General features: G+C 35.7%; 5 protein-coding genes across 5 annotated transcripts; 1 reads left to right on the top strand and 4 right to left on the bottom strand.

Annotated features, from left to right (window-relative positions):
• Positions 1-4054: 4054 nt before the first annotated feature.
• Positions 4055-5059, bottom strand: CBG25519 (the record flags this gene model as incomplete). The annotated part of the gene is made up of 2 exons (XM_045242042.1): positions 4055-4370; positions 4965-5059. The coding sequence occupies 2 exons, from the start codon at positions 5057-5059 to the stop codon at positions 4055-4057; spliced, it is 411 nt and encodes a 136-aa protein (XP_045098294.1).
• Positions 5060-6547: 1488 nt separating this feature from the next.
• CBG04301 lies at positions 6548-6985 on the bottom strand (the record flags this gene model as incomplete). Its single annotated transcript, XM_002630319.1, has 1 exon — positions 6548-6985. One exon carries the CDS (start codon positions 6983-6985, stop codon positions 6548-6550), a length of 438 nt encoding a protein of 145 aa, XP_002630365.1.
• Positions 6986-8894: 1909 nt separating this feature from the next.
• CBG04302 lies at positions 8895-9332 on the top strand (the record flags this gene model as incomplete). Its single annotated transcript, XM_002630320.1, has 1 exon — positions 8895-9332. The coding sequence occupies one exon, from the start codon at positions 8895-8897 to the stop codon at positions 9330-9332; it is 438 nt and encodes a 145-aa protein (XP_002630366.1).
• Positions 9333-9791: 459 nt separating this feature from the next.
• On the bottom strand, positions 9792-10641 carry CBG25520 (the record flags this gene model as incomplete). Its single annotated transcript, XM_045242043.1, has 5 exons — positions 9792-9948; positions 9994-10148; positions 10197-10357; positions 10406-10511; positions 10558-10641. 5 exons carry the CDS (start codon positions 10639-10641, stop codon positions 9792-9794), a joined length of 663 nt encoding a protein of 220 aa, XP_045098295.1.
• Positions 10642-10872: 231 nt separating this feature from the next.
• CBG04303 lies at positions 10873-16067 on the bottom strand (the record flags this gene model as incomplete). The annotated part of the gene is made up of 11 exons (XM_045242044.1): positions 10873-10887; positions 10937-11546; positions 11595-11699; positions 11746-12494; positions 12718-13356; positions 13397-13642; positions 13691-13963; positions 14437-14625; positions 15032-15238; positions 15436-15594; positions 15984-16067. The coding sequence occupies 11 exons, from the start codon at positions 16065-16067 to the stop codon at positions 10873-10875; spliced, it is 3276 nt and encodes a 1091-aa protein (XP_045092636.1).
• Positions 16068-16574: the final 507 nt, after the last annotated feature.

A 16574-nucleotide genomic window follows, 5' to 3' on the forward strand; every position in this document is an offset into this window, starting at 1 on the left:
TCAAAGAAAATCCGAAATCCCCGAAAAACGGCGTTGAAAAGGAATAAAATTCAAAAAAAGGTGCCGCCGGGGGACGAGGATTTTCAGTGAGAAACCTAGGTCACGGCACCTGACAGCCTTTTTTTCAAGTCGCCGACAGTGGTTTTTTACGTTTTTGACCTGCCGGACATGAAATTTAAAAAAATCCGGAAAATTTGCCACGTAGGAAAGGCATCCGCTGCCGTGGCCTAGGTTTCTCACTGAAAATCCTCGTCCCCCGGCGGCACCTTTTTTTGAATTTTCTTCCTTTTCAACGCCGTTTTTCGGAGATTTCGGATTTTCTTTGAATTTTTTCGCAATAATATTCGGAAAATAGATAACTTTTAACACATTTTAATGCAATAAAAATTTTTGGTCGGAGTCCCCCTTTAAGAGCCCCAAAAGACCATTTATTTGAAAGGGCAATGCCCGGAAAATACGATGAATGCAAAAGAATGATTCAGCCAAACGACATGAATTTTTGGCTGATCCCTCTAATCACGAGTGATCTCGCATTGTCGCGCTGAATGTGAACTTTGGTTTTTTCTATTTGTTTTGCTTCGACTGCCCAATTTAATTGCTTTATTTAGGAACTATACGAGACGGCAGTTTTAATGATACCTTCATCTAAAAGTTTCCAGTCCCCATTCTCTTGAAAAACCACCAAACACATAACATCCCCATTTTCACGTAAAATTTAGATATCGGGACGTCCAGAGCAAGTTCTTCTTTGTCAATCAACTGACCCTTCCGCACATTGATATAGTAACTTACCCACTCGAATTTTTTCGGACCAAAAGCAACTTGTAGGCGATGGCCAAACATGTCCCTTATATACATTCACCAATTGCTTGTGAATACCGGGGTTTTGAAGACCAAATAAAAATATAAATATAATCTACGGTAACTAGATCATTCACTCATGTAAACGTGCAAAGAAATGATAGGAGAAACATGCTCATGCCTACACGGCGATCCATATCATAGTCCTTCAAAACATGGGTACGAATCGACCCAGTTCTTGAAGTTGCCAAAATACTTTTATCCGTTCACAATACTATGTTGACTAACAGACAATGCTTCTGACATTTTACGAGTGGTTTGAAATAGATCCCCCTTCAGGACTTTTAGCAATTGATTGAGATCCAGCTCACTGGGCCTTTGCCATCTTTCAACCGGATCTCCCCTGCGCGAATTTTTTCGGACCAAAAGCAACTTGTAGGCGATGGCCAAACATGTCCCTTATATACATTCACCAATTGCTTGTGAATACCGGGGTTTTGAAGAGCAAATAAAAATAAAAATATAATCATGTCTCGTTTGGTAAGGACCAAAAGAATCGTCATTTTCTCAAAACGGAGTGAGAGAAAAACTTACCAATCTATAATCTAATAGACACTAAACACAGCTATAAAACAAAAAACATCCAGCCTGGTACACCACTTTGGAAACCAGAAATTGAATATCAAAAACAACCCTGCCAAAAAGGAAGAAACTTTCTGTTCAACCTAATATTTTTCAAATTCATTGAATTTCTGAATTCCTAGACATCCATACATCTGGAAATCCAGAAAAACATTTTTAATTTGAAATTTCAGGCATTCTCCTCATTCAAATCAATCGAATACCATGACGCGAGTTGGGTCCAAATCGAAGATTTGTACAACTTGAAAAACGCGAAATCTGTGAAATTAGGCGCAAATAACGATTTCACAAACTCCGAATACAACATGCTCATTGAGAATTGGCTCCACAAAGAATGGGATATGTTCGAAAAATTGGAAATTCCAAGATACAAATGGGTCAGTCTACGACTCCATCATGTACTTGAAGACGTCGAAGTAGTCACGGTGAGACGTGGCGGACAGAGTAAATATGTCTTGTGAGTTTAAACAATTAAAAAACCTAGGTTTGAGCTTGACCGGTTAGCTTAAAGTTGGGGAAAGTGGGGGCCAAAACTTAAAATTTCTAATTTTTAGCTTGGCCAAAAAAGAAAATCGGAAAAATACAGTAGGAATTGTCTACTGGAAAATGACATATTTTTCATGGAAACTATGAATCCAAATGATTACTGTAATTTGGACCAAGGACAAGAAGCATACGATATGCTGTTGGAGATGAGAGAAGAAAAAGGAATTAATTAATTTTTTTTGAAAGATTTAAATAATGTTATTGGAAATGTTATGTTGTATTATGTATATTGATTGTGTATATATGCTTTGAAGCAGTTATTGAATGAATTATTTATTTTTCCGGAAAATTCAGAAATTCAGAAGTTTGGAAGTTTGGAAATTTTCGAAGAATTTCAAAAAAAAATTGAGAGAGAATTAATAATTCTTGGGGAAATTCAAACAAAAGCACCTAAATGTACAAAAACAAGGGTGTTACGACTGATCGGAAATTTCCCAAAATGAAATGGTAGCAAAATGAAATGTTCATGAATTGAAATACTTCCGAATTTAAACATTTACGGAATGAAAACTGTCCGAAAGCAGAAAAGGCGAAAGCGAAATTGTTTTGAAGTAGAACTGTCCCGTTTTGAAACGATGTTTAATAGAGCGCTCTATTGCTAAAAGCGTTCCAACAAATTCACTTTAGGCATTTCTGTTCCGTCTATTAGGTTGGCTAATAAGTCTTTGTGCACTTTTGTTTTCCTCTTTTCTCTTAACTGAGCTAGAACAGTAACATGTGTGTAACCGCATACGGTATATAAGATGATAAGGTTGTTCACAATAACATCATTCGCCCTGCTCTCATTCCGCTTGCGAACGAGATGTCCCTTTTGATACCCACTGTTTTTGGGTGAAATTTCTGTATATTGTTTATGTTGCAGACTATGCAAACCTTCATTAGTTTTATAAGTTTAATATCCGCCTTAGTTTGATCTACCCAAAGTAGGCGCGCGCAATAACCACTGTTTGTGCTAATTGTCATCACGCGCGTAACTATTTGTTCCCTTGGTCAGAACTCCTAGATAAAGGGGCTGATCATTCTGATACTCTCTCTCTCTCCTGCCCCAAAGTATTCTGTTGTCCCGGATTCACTGAATAAAGTCCTTATTCATCTACTACTCACATACTGTCTGGCTGGTGGTTCACACAATGCCGCCACCAGGAGACACAACAGTTTACATTCATTTCTAACCTGAAAGTACCCGATATTCATCACTGCCTGGTGGAAGTTTACAAAGATAATGTCCCCATAGAGGCACCGTTGTAATTTGGGTTGGCAAGTTCAAGAACCAGGACTTTTCGATGAAAGATGAAACTCGTCCCGGGCCACCAGTTCTTCGAGATCTAGGCAAGCTGAAAAATCTAGTGGAACGGGACCCTTTCCAATCTACCCGTGAAATGTCAATCACTTTAGGGACAACCCATACCACTATTGAAAATGGATTGTTAAAGTTGCGAAAGACAGAAATATTTGGACGGCGGATACCTCGCCGTTTTGACAGTTTTGATGTTCAGCGGCGAGTGGACATGAGCATGCAACTTCTTACTCTACTCGGGAACTTCAAGCGGCTGAATTATATTATCACCTTACAATTAGATAAAAAAGAGGGTCATATATACTAACCATCACAGAAAAGCCCAATGTCTTGACTTCGTTAAACAGCCAGTAGACGTCATCAAACAGGAATTTCACCCAAAAACAGTGGGTATCAAAAGGGGCATCCCGTTCGCAAGAGGAATGAGAGCAGGGCAAATGATGGTTATGGGCCACAACCTTATAATCTTATATACCATATCCAGTTACACACATGTTGTTGTTTTAGCTTAGTTAAAAGAAAAGAGGAAAACAAAAGTGCACAAAGACTTATTAGCCAACCTAATAATTTCTACTTCCAGAGAGTTCTGACTTCGCACAATTTTCAATTTGGAACAATTTTGATTTCGGAAAATTTCTTTTTGCTACAGTTCCCCTCTAGGAAATCTCCAATCCGTCGTACCACCAAAACAAGAGTTCAAGAAAATTCGAAAAAAGTTTTAAAATCGAAATTTCAAAAACTTCTGAAAAGCAAAAAAGAACTAATTTTTCACAATTCTGGGACTTTACAAAACCTCTTCTCAACCATGATCCAATCACAATCGAAATCAACGCGTAGCTCCTGTCTCATACTGATTTCATTGATCCATTTTAACACTTCACCCGTATTTTCAATGCCATAAAAATAGATTTGATCCCAATTTTGTAGGTCTGGAGAGTCGATTACTTGGCGAATCGTCACATTTTTCATCAGGTCAATGTAGCAATTAATGATTAAAAATGAAGGAGGTGTCAGTTGTTTCAGTCTTTCGAAATTGATGATCAGGTTTTGGAAAACTGATTGACGAGGATTCGGACGGTTCAGCCTGTACATTCCTTGATATTTTTGTTGAAAAAAATTTTCATTTTCCAGGTTATTTTTTCAAAAGTAACATCTCACAATAGAGATTTTTATGAATTTTTAAGATTTTTCAAAGTTTTGAAAAATTGAATTTTTTTGAATTTCAAGCTTGTTTTCAGAGTTTTAGAATTTCTAAATATCTAAATCAAAATTCAGAGATTTTTCTAAAATTCAAAAGTTCAAAATTTTTCTTCTGAATATGTGAATCTCTAAGTTTCTGAAATTCATTCCGATTATTGAACTTTTCGGATTTTTCGGAACTTTAGACTTTCTGTATTTCTCCGTTTACTGGAATACTGGAAATCTGGATCATGGATTTCGTGATTTAGAATTCCAAAATTGCAGAAATTAAGAATTTTCGAAAAATTAGAAGTTCTTGAATTCAAAAAATTTAGCAAACATTTTTTTAGTTTTTGATTTTTTTAGCTTTTGATTAATTCGAGTTTTTTGGAACTCCGAGAATGATATTGTAGAATTTCGAAACCTCAGAATTTCAGAATTTTTCAATTCTGAATTTCCCAACAAACTATCGAAATTTCAAATTTCAAAAAAAACTTACCAATGTCCCAACGAGAATCCATTTCTCTCATACCACTCGGGCGCAAAATTCCAACTTTTGATTCCGCAAAAAATTTGAATTCCACCCGGATCCATTTTTATATGTGTTCCTCGTTCTCTTATATTTATTGTATAAACTGTTTTCGCTCGAGCCGCTTGCACATTTTGTTTCATCCTTTCAGAAGATAGAGCTAGTTCCACTCTGAAATTTTTGGTTTTTTGAATATTTGAGAAAATCTACAAACTTGTTTTCGGTAATTCAATAAATTCGGAGAATTCCAAAATTATCAATTTTCGGATAATCAGAAAATAAATTCCCTAAAAATTGCTTTTAAAAATCACATTTTTTGCTGAAAAACGAAACAGATTTTTTTGCAACAACGCTCCACCGAACACAAAAAATTGTGCGGTTCGAATTTAAAACATTCTAAGTGCAATTAAAAAGGTAATTAGCTTTGTAACTATTTGATTTTTTAGTAAAAATATTTACCTTTCATCGAGGTCCATTAGTTTTATGACATCGTGCATGACCAATGCTGGTAATTTTAGAATTGGAAACCTTTTTATATTTTTCTTTTTTACTCTTAAATTGTCTTCACTTTCTAGTAAATTGACCTGAAAAAATATTTTTTGAAAACCAAAACAAACCAAAAGTTTCACCTTTTTCATCAAAAATATTGTGGAATAGTAGCCAATAAGAATTCCAAAGCCAAAGTTCAAAATTTCGTCCATCATGTTTATTTTTTTTAAGATATTCTAAATTTAATATAATTGGAAAAAAGGTCAGAAAATGTATATAATATGTAGATTTGACCTTTCTAAGTCTTATCTCCAATTGTCTGCGTCTTGTATCTTTCGGCCTTTTTTCCGCGGAAAAAGGATGGTAATCTTATCTGATGAATTATGGAACATTTGATGCATTAGACTAGACTTTTCAATTTGAATTTCGGATTTTTCTCGAGTTTCAGAAATTCGGAATATTAAAATCTGTAAAACAAGAAAGTTTTTCGAAAACGATTAATTTCGAAAAATCTCCGGAAATTCTTTAAAACGTAGTTCGTTTCAGGCCATTTTAACAGGGTGATTTAACTTTTGCAAGTTGAGTTTTTTAGGGGACTATCTTTCCTGGTTTAGAAAAAACCTGATTCACCTTGTGCGTTTTCTAGGGAATTCGCCATGGTGGCCAAAAAATGCATTTTGCGAACGTCACTGTGTTGCCTAAAAACCAACAGAGGATAATCAGGTCATTTCTGAGCCATAAAAATTAGTGGCATAGAAAACCCAATTAGTGAAAATTAGGTGATCATGATAAATGATCTAGAAAAGATATCAGATGCAATGGTTATAATTATTTGGAAGGTCTTCAATATCGATTTGTACTGATACTAGATTTTCATGCAACGAATTGTAGATATTTTGATGAAAAAATTCAAGGGATTTAAATTTTATATTTAGTTTATTGAAAAAAGAAAATTATTAGAACATTAAATACAAATAAAACACCGAAAGAAAGATACAAATAGAAACCGTTAGTACAAATTATTAGGGGATGGAATGAAAAAGAAAATAAAATTTAAATTGGTTTTATAACTTCTTGGACATCGACTTCTTGGCCATCAATTGCTTGGCGAGTTCTGGATTGTAGAATGGGTTAGGGACGAGTTGGACTCCAGTTGGTGAGATTGGCGATGTTGGTTTGGATTCCATCTGCTTCTTCTTCCGTCGTTCAGCCAGAATCTGTTTTGCGAGCTCCGGATTGTAGAATGGATTGGGGACGAGCATTGGAGGTGGGCTAGAGAATGTCGGACTGGAAGACGAGGTAGAGACTTCAGAATCCGAGCTGTATTCTGGATATTCGGCTACGTGGGATTCATAGTAATACTGGTCTTGGATCTCAATCATCTTCTCAGCCATGTAGCGAGAGTAGTGGTCCAATGATTTCTTCTGATCCTGATTAAGGCGGTGAGTCCGTGGGACATAGTGGAAGGAATAGAACGATGGAGCAGAGTAGTAGAAAGACATGGTTACAGTAGTCTAGAGAGTTGACGAACTGAATGAACCAGAAATGGGTAATTTGAGATACAAACACAACTCCTTATATACCTTTTCTGGACCTTGATTTTCGCCCCGCCCACTCAGATCTGCTTTTGTTGAGCTTCTGGGAAGGTGCGGATAGATGTGCAGGTGGCCATCATACCGGATGTATTCTCTTATGCTCCTGGGAAATGAGGTACAGTAACGTCACCACATGTAAATGGTTGTAAATAATTTACATCGACAGTAATTTAAGGTAAAGACCTAATAGATGTCGGCAAGATAAGGCCAATTATATTAGTAGGTGAAGGCGGATGTGCTGGCGGATGTAAAAATGGTACTACCAGGAATGAGAGTTCTGGGAATGAGAACTGTTATGTTTTCGAACTGACTGAGAAATTTTCAAAGTTATGCTCAAACTTAATGAAACTTCATGAAACGTTGAAAACGGTATTATGCCTATTTATGAACTGCCTATTAAAAACTAAAACAATTGGAATTTTTTAGCGAATCCTTTAAATTTCCAATTAATTTTGACCTACATGAAATATCCTCTTCAAAAAGTACTGCTGTCAAATTCATAATCTTTTTTTTCTGGAAAATCATTTTCTCTAAAAAGCAAGTGATTTATTTTTCGAGAATTTTTTTAAGTTCTGAAATCAGATTTATATTTGCGAGTTTCTAAACTTCTCAATTCATTGAAATCTGAAATTTTGGACTGCATTTCTAACTTTCTCAGTTTTAGAGGTTCCGAACTTCTGAAATTTAGAATTATCGAATTTTCATAGACATCTGGAATCACATTGGAAATAAACACTGAAAAACCAGAAATAGTTTATGATCTTAAAAAAAAAAGCTTTTTTAATTTTTAGGTGATGTGCTCCATATGAGAGCTAGTGTGAATCGGAAAATCATTGAAATAATGTTTAGTGCCTTTTCAAGCTTCCATTTTCTTCTTGGAAAACAATTCGCTTGATTTTTTGAGATATGCTTTTCCAAAAGAAATATGAATATGACCTCAAAGCGTATAGTATCTTTCCTGTAGACCATATGATCGAAATTTGAGAAAATATTTTCCAAAGTTTCTCATTGTAGAGATTTGAGCTCAATTTTTGTAGGCAACGCATAAACAGGCCTAAAATGTTTTGCAATATTTCATGAAGTTTTATCAAGTTTGAGCATAACTTTGAAAACTTCGATTCACAGCAGGCATATGCGTAAAATTTTTATTTTACGAGTTTCGTAAAAGTAAAATTTTACGGATTACAAGCTCGTAGCATCGTAAAATCCGTAAAATTCGCAAAAAATATAAAAATTCTATCCAAATTGAAGAAAAACTGCAGTTTCATTATTAAGAGATTTAGCCAATTCTAAACAGAAATACTGAAAAAAACCACTCATTCAGTTTTACGAATTTTACGGATTAAATTTTACGAGTACCAAGAAAATCCAAAAAATCAGTAAAATTCGTAAACGTAAAGTCACATCCCTGATTCACAGGCCGTCCCAAAATATATCAGTTCTCATTGCCTTCGTTCTCATGCCTGGACCTAAAACCTTTACATCCGGTAGCTTAAACCGCCTTTACCTATATAACTGACCTCATCTTGCTGATATGTATTGTCTCTTCACCTTAAACTATTGTAAATATTAGTGAATTACAGCCATTTACGACAACATTACTGCACCTCATTTCCCAGGAGCATACGGGAATACATCCGGTATGATGGCCACCTGCACATCTATCCGCATCTTCCCAGGAGCGCAACCAAAGCAGATCTGAGTGGGCGGGGCGGAAATCCCGGTCCAGAAAAAGGTATATAAGGAGTTGTGTTTGGATATCAAATCACCCATTTCTGGTTCATTCAGTTCGTCAACTCTCTAGACTACTGTAACCATGTCTTTCTACTACTCTGCTCCATCGTTCTATTCCTTCCACTATGTCCCACGGACTCACCGCTTAAATCAGGACCAGAAGAAATCATTGGACCACTACTCTCGCTACATGGCTGAGAAGATGATTGAGATCCAAGACCAGTATTACTATGAATCCCACGTAGCCGAATATCCAGAATACAGTTCGGATTCTGAAACCTCTACCTCGTCTTCTAGTCCGACATTCTCTAGCCCACCTCCAATGCTCGTCCCCAATCCATTCTACAATCCGGAGCTCGCAAAACAGATTCTGGCCGAACGACAGAAGAAGAAGCAGACGGCATCCAAACCAACATCGCCAATCTCACCAACTGGAGTCCAACTCGTCCCTAACCCATTCTACAATCCAGAACTCGCCAAGCAATTGATGGCCAAGAAGTCGATGTCCAAGAAGTTATAATAACAATTTTAACTTTATATTCTGTTTCATTCCATCCCCTAATAATTTGTACTAACGGTTTTTATTTGTATCTTTCTTTCGGTGTTTTACTTTGTTGTTCTAATAATTGTTTTCAATAAATCAAATATTATATCAAAACCTGTTTAGTTGTATTCCCTCTAACAAATAACAAATAAGCCTGTTGAATTCTGAAGCGTTTCGTCGATGAGTCAGATCATTAGATGTCCATTGTGGAAGAAAAGTTTCCATCCGAAGGTTCTTTTTGATTTACTGGTTTTTTGAAATTTCAAAAGTTTGTGCCATCCTGAAAATGCTCAAATGTATTCGTTCTCAGAATTTCTCGATTCCCCTCTCGGGGGAATCAAAAGTGAAATTCGTCGATAAATTTTATTTATCTCATTCAAGTAAAAATGTAACATTAAACACTACAGAAAACAATTATTTACGATTTTTATAATATCAGTCATGTCTGAATTGACGATTCATCTTTTGTCGATAGTTCTCTTCCTTATTCGATTTTTCATCATTCAGCTGAGCAATTTTCGCGTTCAAGTGTGAAATCACAAATTTCAGCTCCTCGTTTTCCTTCTCGATTTTCAGTTGATCTGCTAATTGTCTGAAAGTTTTAGTGTTTAAAAATTTTATATTTCTTTCTGCTGACCTCTTCAATTCTAGAATTTCCTCGTCTCTTTCTGATACTTTCTGAGGAGTAGATGCATCTGAAGATTTAATAAATTGCTCATCAATATTCTCGGATTCTGATGTTTCTGGAGCAGTTGAAGCATTCAGGAGTGGTGTAGAAGATTCCGAAATATCCTGAATGTCAATTTGGAATTCTGGAGTCTTTTCAGGGACAGGGACAACCTTAGAGAATACTGTAGTTGGTTGCTCATCACGTTTTTGGGATTCTGGATAGTTTTTGACTTCCGAATCCTCGAATTTCGTGTCAAAGGAATCATCGTTTCCAGGAAAATCCGCATAAATTTTCAGATTTTCCAAAAGCTCCTCAGCACTTCCGAACATTCCTGGAATGGAAAAAAACATCAGAAAATCCGCTTAAACAATTTTCTTACCAGACTTCTGACCCATTTCTTCCATCAGATTCTGCAGAAACGCAATCTTTTTTTCCTCTTGAGACCACCCGTTCGAGCGAACGTAACCTTTGGGACTGAAATTGATCTGAAATAGAAAAAAAAACTGAAAATTTCTGGAAAAAATGACAGACCTTATAGAAACTGTATCGAATAAACTGTTGAAAAAGACATCCTGGAGTGTGAGCCTCGTCGGGAATTTTCAAAAAGTTATACATTTTCTCTATAAAACTAACAGAAATAAGAAGAATAAAATAGTACAAAAAGATAGAAGAATTGGTTACAGACCAAAGATTTTAGTGAAACAGGTAGAAAATGATTTTTTATTTATAAAAAAAACAAGAACAGAATCGATAAATGCAGAAAAAATAACTTTAAAAATAGGATCGATTCCTGTTAGAATTAAGGAATGTTCCATTGCACGACGGACACTCTTGACGTTTTTTGAGCTAATTTGATGCACACTGAAAGAAGCGAAAAATCGATAACTGATTGTTTAAAAAGAATACAAACATTAGTATGAGATGGGCATCTGCATTGGTAGCATTTGTAGATTAGATCATCGGATTTTAATTCGTATCGACAAATTTGACATTTTGAGATTTCAGGATTATTGTAGTTTGAGGCAGGTGGCGTTTCATGATGATTACTGTAACTGGAGGCGTTCGGAGCGTCATCAAGAGAGGTACTGTATGTGGAAGATGATTCAGGTGTACGATCATTAGACATATAAGGAGGATCGTCGTAAGGCCCTTGACCAGGATTACTGTAGTCACGACCAGATGTTGCGACAGGAGGATTACTGTAGCTATTTCCTGATGACCTGGCACTGGATAACTTATCCAGAAGCTGTTGAATCATCCGTTGATTCACTTCATTTTCTGTCCGCATCCGAATATTTTCATCGTAAAATTCTTTAATTTTTCCTCTATTTTCTTGAATTTCCAGATGTAGATTTTGCTTTTCAGCTTCCCAATTCTCATTTTCCGCTCTCTGATTTTCTAATTCAAGAATCTTTTGATTCAGAATTTCAGTCGTTTGTCTTGCCATATCCAGCTCATATTCCAGGTGTGAAATTTGATCGAATTGCTGATTTTGAGATTCCAGAAACTTCTCTGTTTGTCTGAAATTTGTTGAATTAGCAGTCGAGCGCATTTGCTAAACACGTTACTTTGAATGTTCCTCTTTGAGCTCAGCAATAGAATCAGTCAGTTTGGTGACTTCAGAAATCAGTTTTCCATTGTCTTCAGCTATTTTCAGACTTTCCTCAACTTTTCTGAAATATTCCAGATCATATCCTCGCTTTTTGAAATTCCTCTTACCTCTTCAACTGCTCGATTTCCTCCGATTTCTCTTGAATCTCTTTCTCCTTTTCTTGTATTTTCTGCTTTTGATCCTCAAACTCTTCCAACTTTTTCTCCTTCGTTGACACCTTCTTTTCCAAATTCTTAATTCTGTTTTCATTGGATTTCAGCTCTTTCTTTGCTTCATTCAACATTTCACACGTTCTGAAACACTTTTCACAGTTTTTCGACTCCTTCTGGGGTACTGTAGGTTCTGGAATCTTCTGAAGTGGTGGAGAAGCTTCTGGAGCCTTTTTAGAATATTCTAAAGTTTTGACGTCTCCTGGAGCTGATTCTAATGTACCCTTTGTGATTTTCAGATCTTCAAATGTCTTCTGAATCTCCGACGTCTTTTGAGGTGCCGTAGATGATTGCTCATTGCTTTTCCTGGAATCAGAATCCTCTCTTGTTTCATCTGGAGCCGATTCTCTTGTTTTCGGGGTTACTGTAGCAAGCTCGGGATTCTTTTGGACTACTGTAGCCGTTTGCTCATTCACTCTCTTGGATTCTGGAGTTGCCTTATCCGTTTTTTGAATTCCCTCCAAGAATTTCTGCACAATTCCCAATGAAATTGGATCGTTCCAACGGTAACCGTGTCCGGAAAAGGTCCATGACCTAGGTTTTGCAGTTTTCAGAGATTCGTGAGATGGCGGATTATCGTTCAGAGTGATCATCGACAATTGAGCAATCTGTTCTTCCTTTTCTTCATCAGTGCCGAGAAGAATATTCTGGAAAAATGCATTAAAAAGTCCCGAAAGTTATTTACAACGAGGTTTTTGCATTCGGTGGAAGAGCTGGGAGGTTTCTAGTCTGCGGCCATGCAAATTTTAATATTCACTTTTTTATAATTTATAATTTTTTTTCGTTTGTTTTTTTTTGTTGTTGAAAAATCCCAGAAATTCAGAATTTGGCGTTTCAAAAAAAATCAATTTTTCAGAATTTCCAACCTACCATCAAGTCCTCGTCCTTCTCGAATTCCGGACACGGAATTCTGTACATCATCGCTCTTCTCAGAATCTCCTTCAATTTTTTGAATTCATTCCCAAAAAACGCCTCAATCCACGCCAACATAAATAGAATTCTCGTTTTCCACACAGGAATCCCACTGGCTTTTAGTTTTTCTGAATCCCCGGCGACGTCTTCTGATTCAGAATCAGTGGAAATTCCACATTTTTTCAATTCCTCCAAAAAGAAGTGCATCGAAACAAACTCATTGAAATTGGCATCGAACAACTTCACCATGGGTGCCACGTGGCTGCCTTTTCGATTACTGTAGTTACAATGCGCCTTTAAATCTTTGACTAGGTCGTCAACGTCTTCAGCTGGCACAAATGCTCCCTCTGTCATCGATTGATACTTTTTGATATGTTCCAAAATTTTCGACTTATGTGAAATTGCGCATTTCGGATGCTTTTTGCATGAATCTGTGGACCAATCGATTTCACAGATTATCGATTGGAAAATCTTGAAAATCGCTTGATAATTGCTCATCACAATTTCGGCCTTTTCAAAATTCAGCGAAATTACCGGATCACCAGTTTTCCTCATCATCTGAATCGTGGATAGAGTTTCAGACAAATCTAGGATGAGCTGGAAAATTCAATATACGTGGACATCAGGACACACATACCGAAATTCTGCTTTTATCGACATCCAAATCCTCCAGAACCTGTTTCAATTCCTCCAAACTTAATGTAGATTTCCCTGAATTCAATTTCCACGAATTCTGATTTTTTTTCAGCTTCTCCTTCTCCTTTCCATCCAGAATAATCTCTAGAATTTCCAGAATCTCCTCTGCGAATACACGTCTTCTGGATTCGATTTGAATTGGCGTCACAGCAACGGTACGAATGTAAAAGTGTTTTTTGTAAACTTTCTGAAAAAATCAAGAATTTCTGTGTGTCCAGATGTCCAGACAACAAACCGAAAAGGCGCCCAAATTGTGAAGAAATGGTTTGTCACTCGAATAAATCGATTTTTTCACTTGTTCGTTTAGTTTGAAGATGCTGGATGAGGCGTAACTGGCATCGTATGCGTCGAGCAAGAATAATTTTGAATTTCTACTAATTTCGTCAAATTTGTTCTCGGTCATTCTCGGAATCCCTTTGAGCTGATTGTATTTTTGAATTAAATTGTAGTAGAGATTCAAACTCGAGTACAGTTTCACACCGTCCGAAAGGGTGATGAAGGCATCGTTCTGAAAATTTGGAATTATTTTTTTGGGAATTTTCAAAAATCTCGGATCAAACATTTTCTCGAATTATTCCTGAAATTTTTTGAAATGTTTAATTTTGTCCGGAAAAAAAGTTGGAGAATTTTTGAAAATTCAAAAGTTTTTTTGTTACTGTAAATTCGATTTTTTTTGGCAATTTTCGAGATTTTTGAGAATAACCAAGTTTTCAGATTTTGAGAACTAAAAACATTTATTTGTGAATTTTCAAGATTTCAGAGTTTTAGAGTACATTGTGGGATTTTTTTTTTGGATTTTGGAATATTTTATAAATTTCGGATTTTCGGAGTTTCAGAAAAAAACATTATTTTTGTATTTTTCCAAATTTTGGTTTTGTTTTTTTGAGAATTTTATATTTTTGATTTTTTAAAACATTTTCTGAATATTGATTTTTTTTACAGTTTTAGGTTTTTACAAAAAAGTATTTTCCCAATTATTACATCGTTCGGGTCAAAATTTCTAGCTAATTGAATCTCGTTTCTTTTGTAAAATCTCCATTTTGTGTCTTTGAATTTCTTGGGATTCTCCGATTTCGTCGATTTTTTCAGCTCCGTTTCCGGTTTACACGTGGCACATTTCAGCGCCCAAACTCTTGCACATGCTCGTTGATCGTGTAGAAACGCTTTGAGCTGAATTCATCGATTTCTGGGTAAACCAATAAATCAATATTACCTTTGGGAATTTCTCAAAAATACAGGCCAATTGACACTGTTCAATAGCATCAAACAGGTCACAAGTTCTCAAAAAATGCTCTTTTTTGCGGTTTTTCACTTCAGAATACATCGATTCTGCGTGATTCTGGATCTTTGGAAAATTCGTGGTGAGACCCACATGAGCCAATTCGTTCTTCAGATTCTGAACAGTGAATCCGTTGGATTTGGCATTTCGAACGTCTTTGGCTGGCGGGAATTTCGAAATTCTCTCTTGGATTTTGGCCTCCAATTTGTCCATTTTGTCCAGATACACCAAAATCTGAAATTCGATTTTTTTCAAATATTAACTATTTTTGTGTTTTTAAAATTTGTAAAAACGAACAAAATCACAATAAAAAAGATTCTCCAGTTGATTGATCATCCATTTGATCTCCTGATTCATTTCCCTCTGAAACACTTTTCCACCAAAAATCAATTTTCGTAAAAAATGAAAAAGTGCGTCTTCAGCGAGAATGCAAAACTCTCCAGGATCCACTCCAACGATCGGCTGTGCTCGATGTTTTGAATGGATGATTGGTGTGCGAATGAACTGAAAAAAAATTGCGGACATCTGGACATACAGATTAATGAAAAATCTTTTTCTTTCAAGCCTGAACAATTAGTAGAAATCTGACATATTAAAATATTTTTTACCGAAAGAGAATTTTCAATCTGTCCAAAACTGGGTGAAAGAAACCTGATACAGTTTGAAAATTAGAATTTTGAACTTTCAAATGTTTTCCTCACTGTAACAATATAATTCTTCAACGATTCCTGAATCTCTTCTTCAATTTTTTCGAAGACTTTCTCATCAAATTTCACAAATTCCAGTCTTCCATGATTCGCCTCTTCTCGAGATTTTAAAAATGCAATTGTCATAAATTGAACGGTTTTCGGTACTGGTGCCTTTAAATTCTCATTTATCAAGTTGTGAAGAATCACGAAAAGATCCGGTTCACAGTAATATTTCTGTTTTTTCAGATTTTAATAGACTTCTGCAGTTCGATTTGTGAAAGGATCACAAATTTCGGTATTAAAAAACTTGTGACTCAACGGAAAATTTCCAAAAATTCTCAGATTTTCAGCCAATTCCTGACCGGAGCCGTACATTCCTGAAATTATCGACTTTTCAAGTTTCCATCGATCATAAACCCACTCAGCTGCTGATCTGAATTATCGATTATTTTCTGGAGTACTTTAGATTCGTTCTCATTTTTATAATCCTTTTTTGTATTGAAATGTGTGTTCCACTGAAAAAAAACGGTGTTTTTTTTCAACCGAAAATCAACTTTTACCTCATTTATGACATAATTCGAGGCGATGTGAAGAGTAGCGTCTGCTATGGGCGTTTTTTCAGGAACTTTTAGGTAATTTGTCATTTTGAACCCTGGAAAGTTGGTTTTTTCGATTATAAAATTTGCGAAAATAGGATGAAATATCGAAAAAAAACTGTGAGAAAAACAGAGCTACGGTACCTTGTAAAGGAACACAGCAAAAATTTTTGCGCCGGGTCTCACCACGAAAACTGGATTGTCGAATTTGACCTAGTTTCTCTTTCATTTAAAAATTTTTAATAAGAAAAGGTATTAAATGGAAATCGAGAAAACATTTAAAAAGACAATGTTCTAATAAAAAACTTTATCGAAACAAGAAAGAAAGAAAAATGGGTAAAAAACCGGAAATTTTAGCAGAAAAAAATTTTAGGTGGAAAAATACAAGTAAAAATTGATTCATGCGATAGAAGAAACAATTCAAAAATAAGATCGATTCCTGTTAGAATTAAGGAATGTTCCATTGCACGACGGACACTCTTGACGTTTTTTGAGCTAATTTGATGCACACTGAAAGAAGCAAAAAATCGATAAATGAAAGTTTGAAAAGAATAA

The sequence above is a fragment of the Caenorhabditis briggsae genome (genome assembly GCF_000004555.2).
Source record: "Caenorhabditis briggsae complete genome, chrII, whole genome shotgun sequence".
Classification (NCBI taxonomy): domain Eukaryota; kingdom Metazoa; phylum Nematoda; class Chromadorea; order Rhabditida; family Rhabditidae; genus Caenorhabditis; species Caenorhabditis briggsae.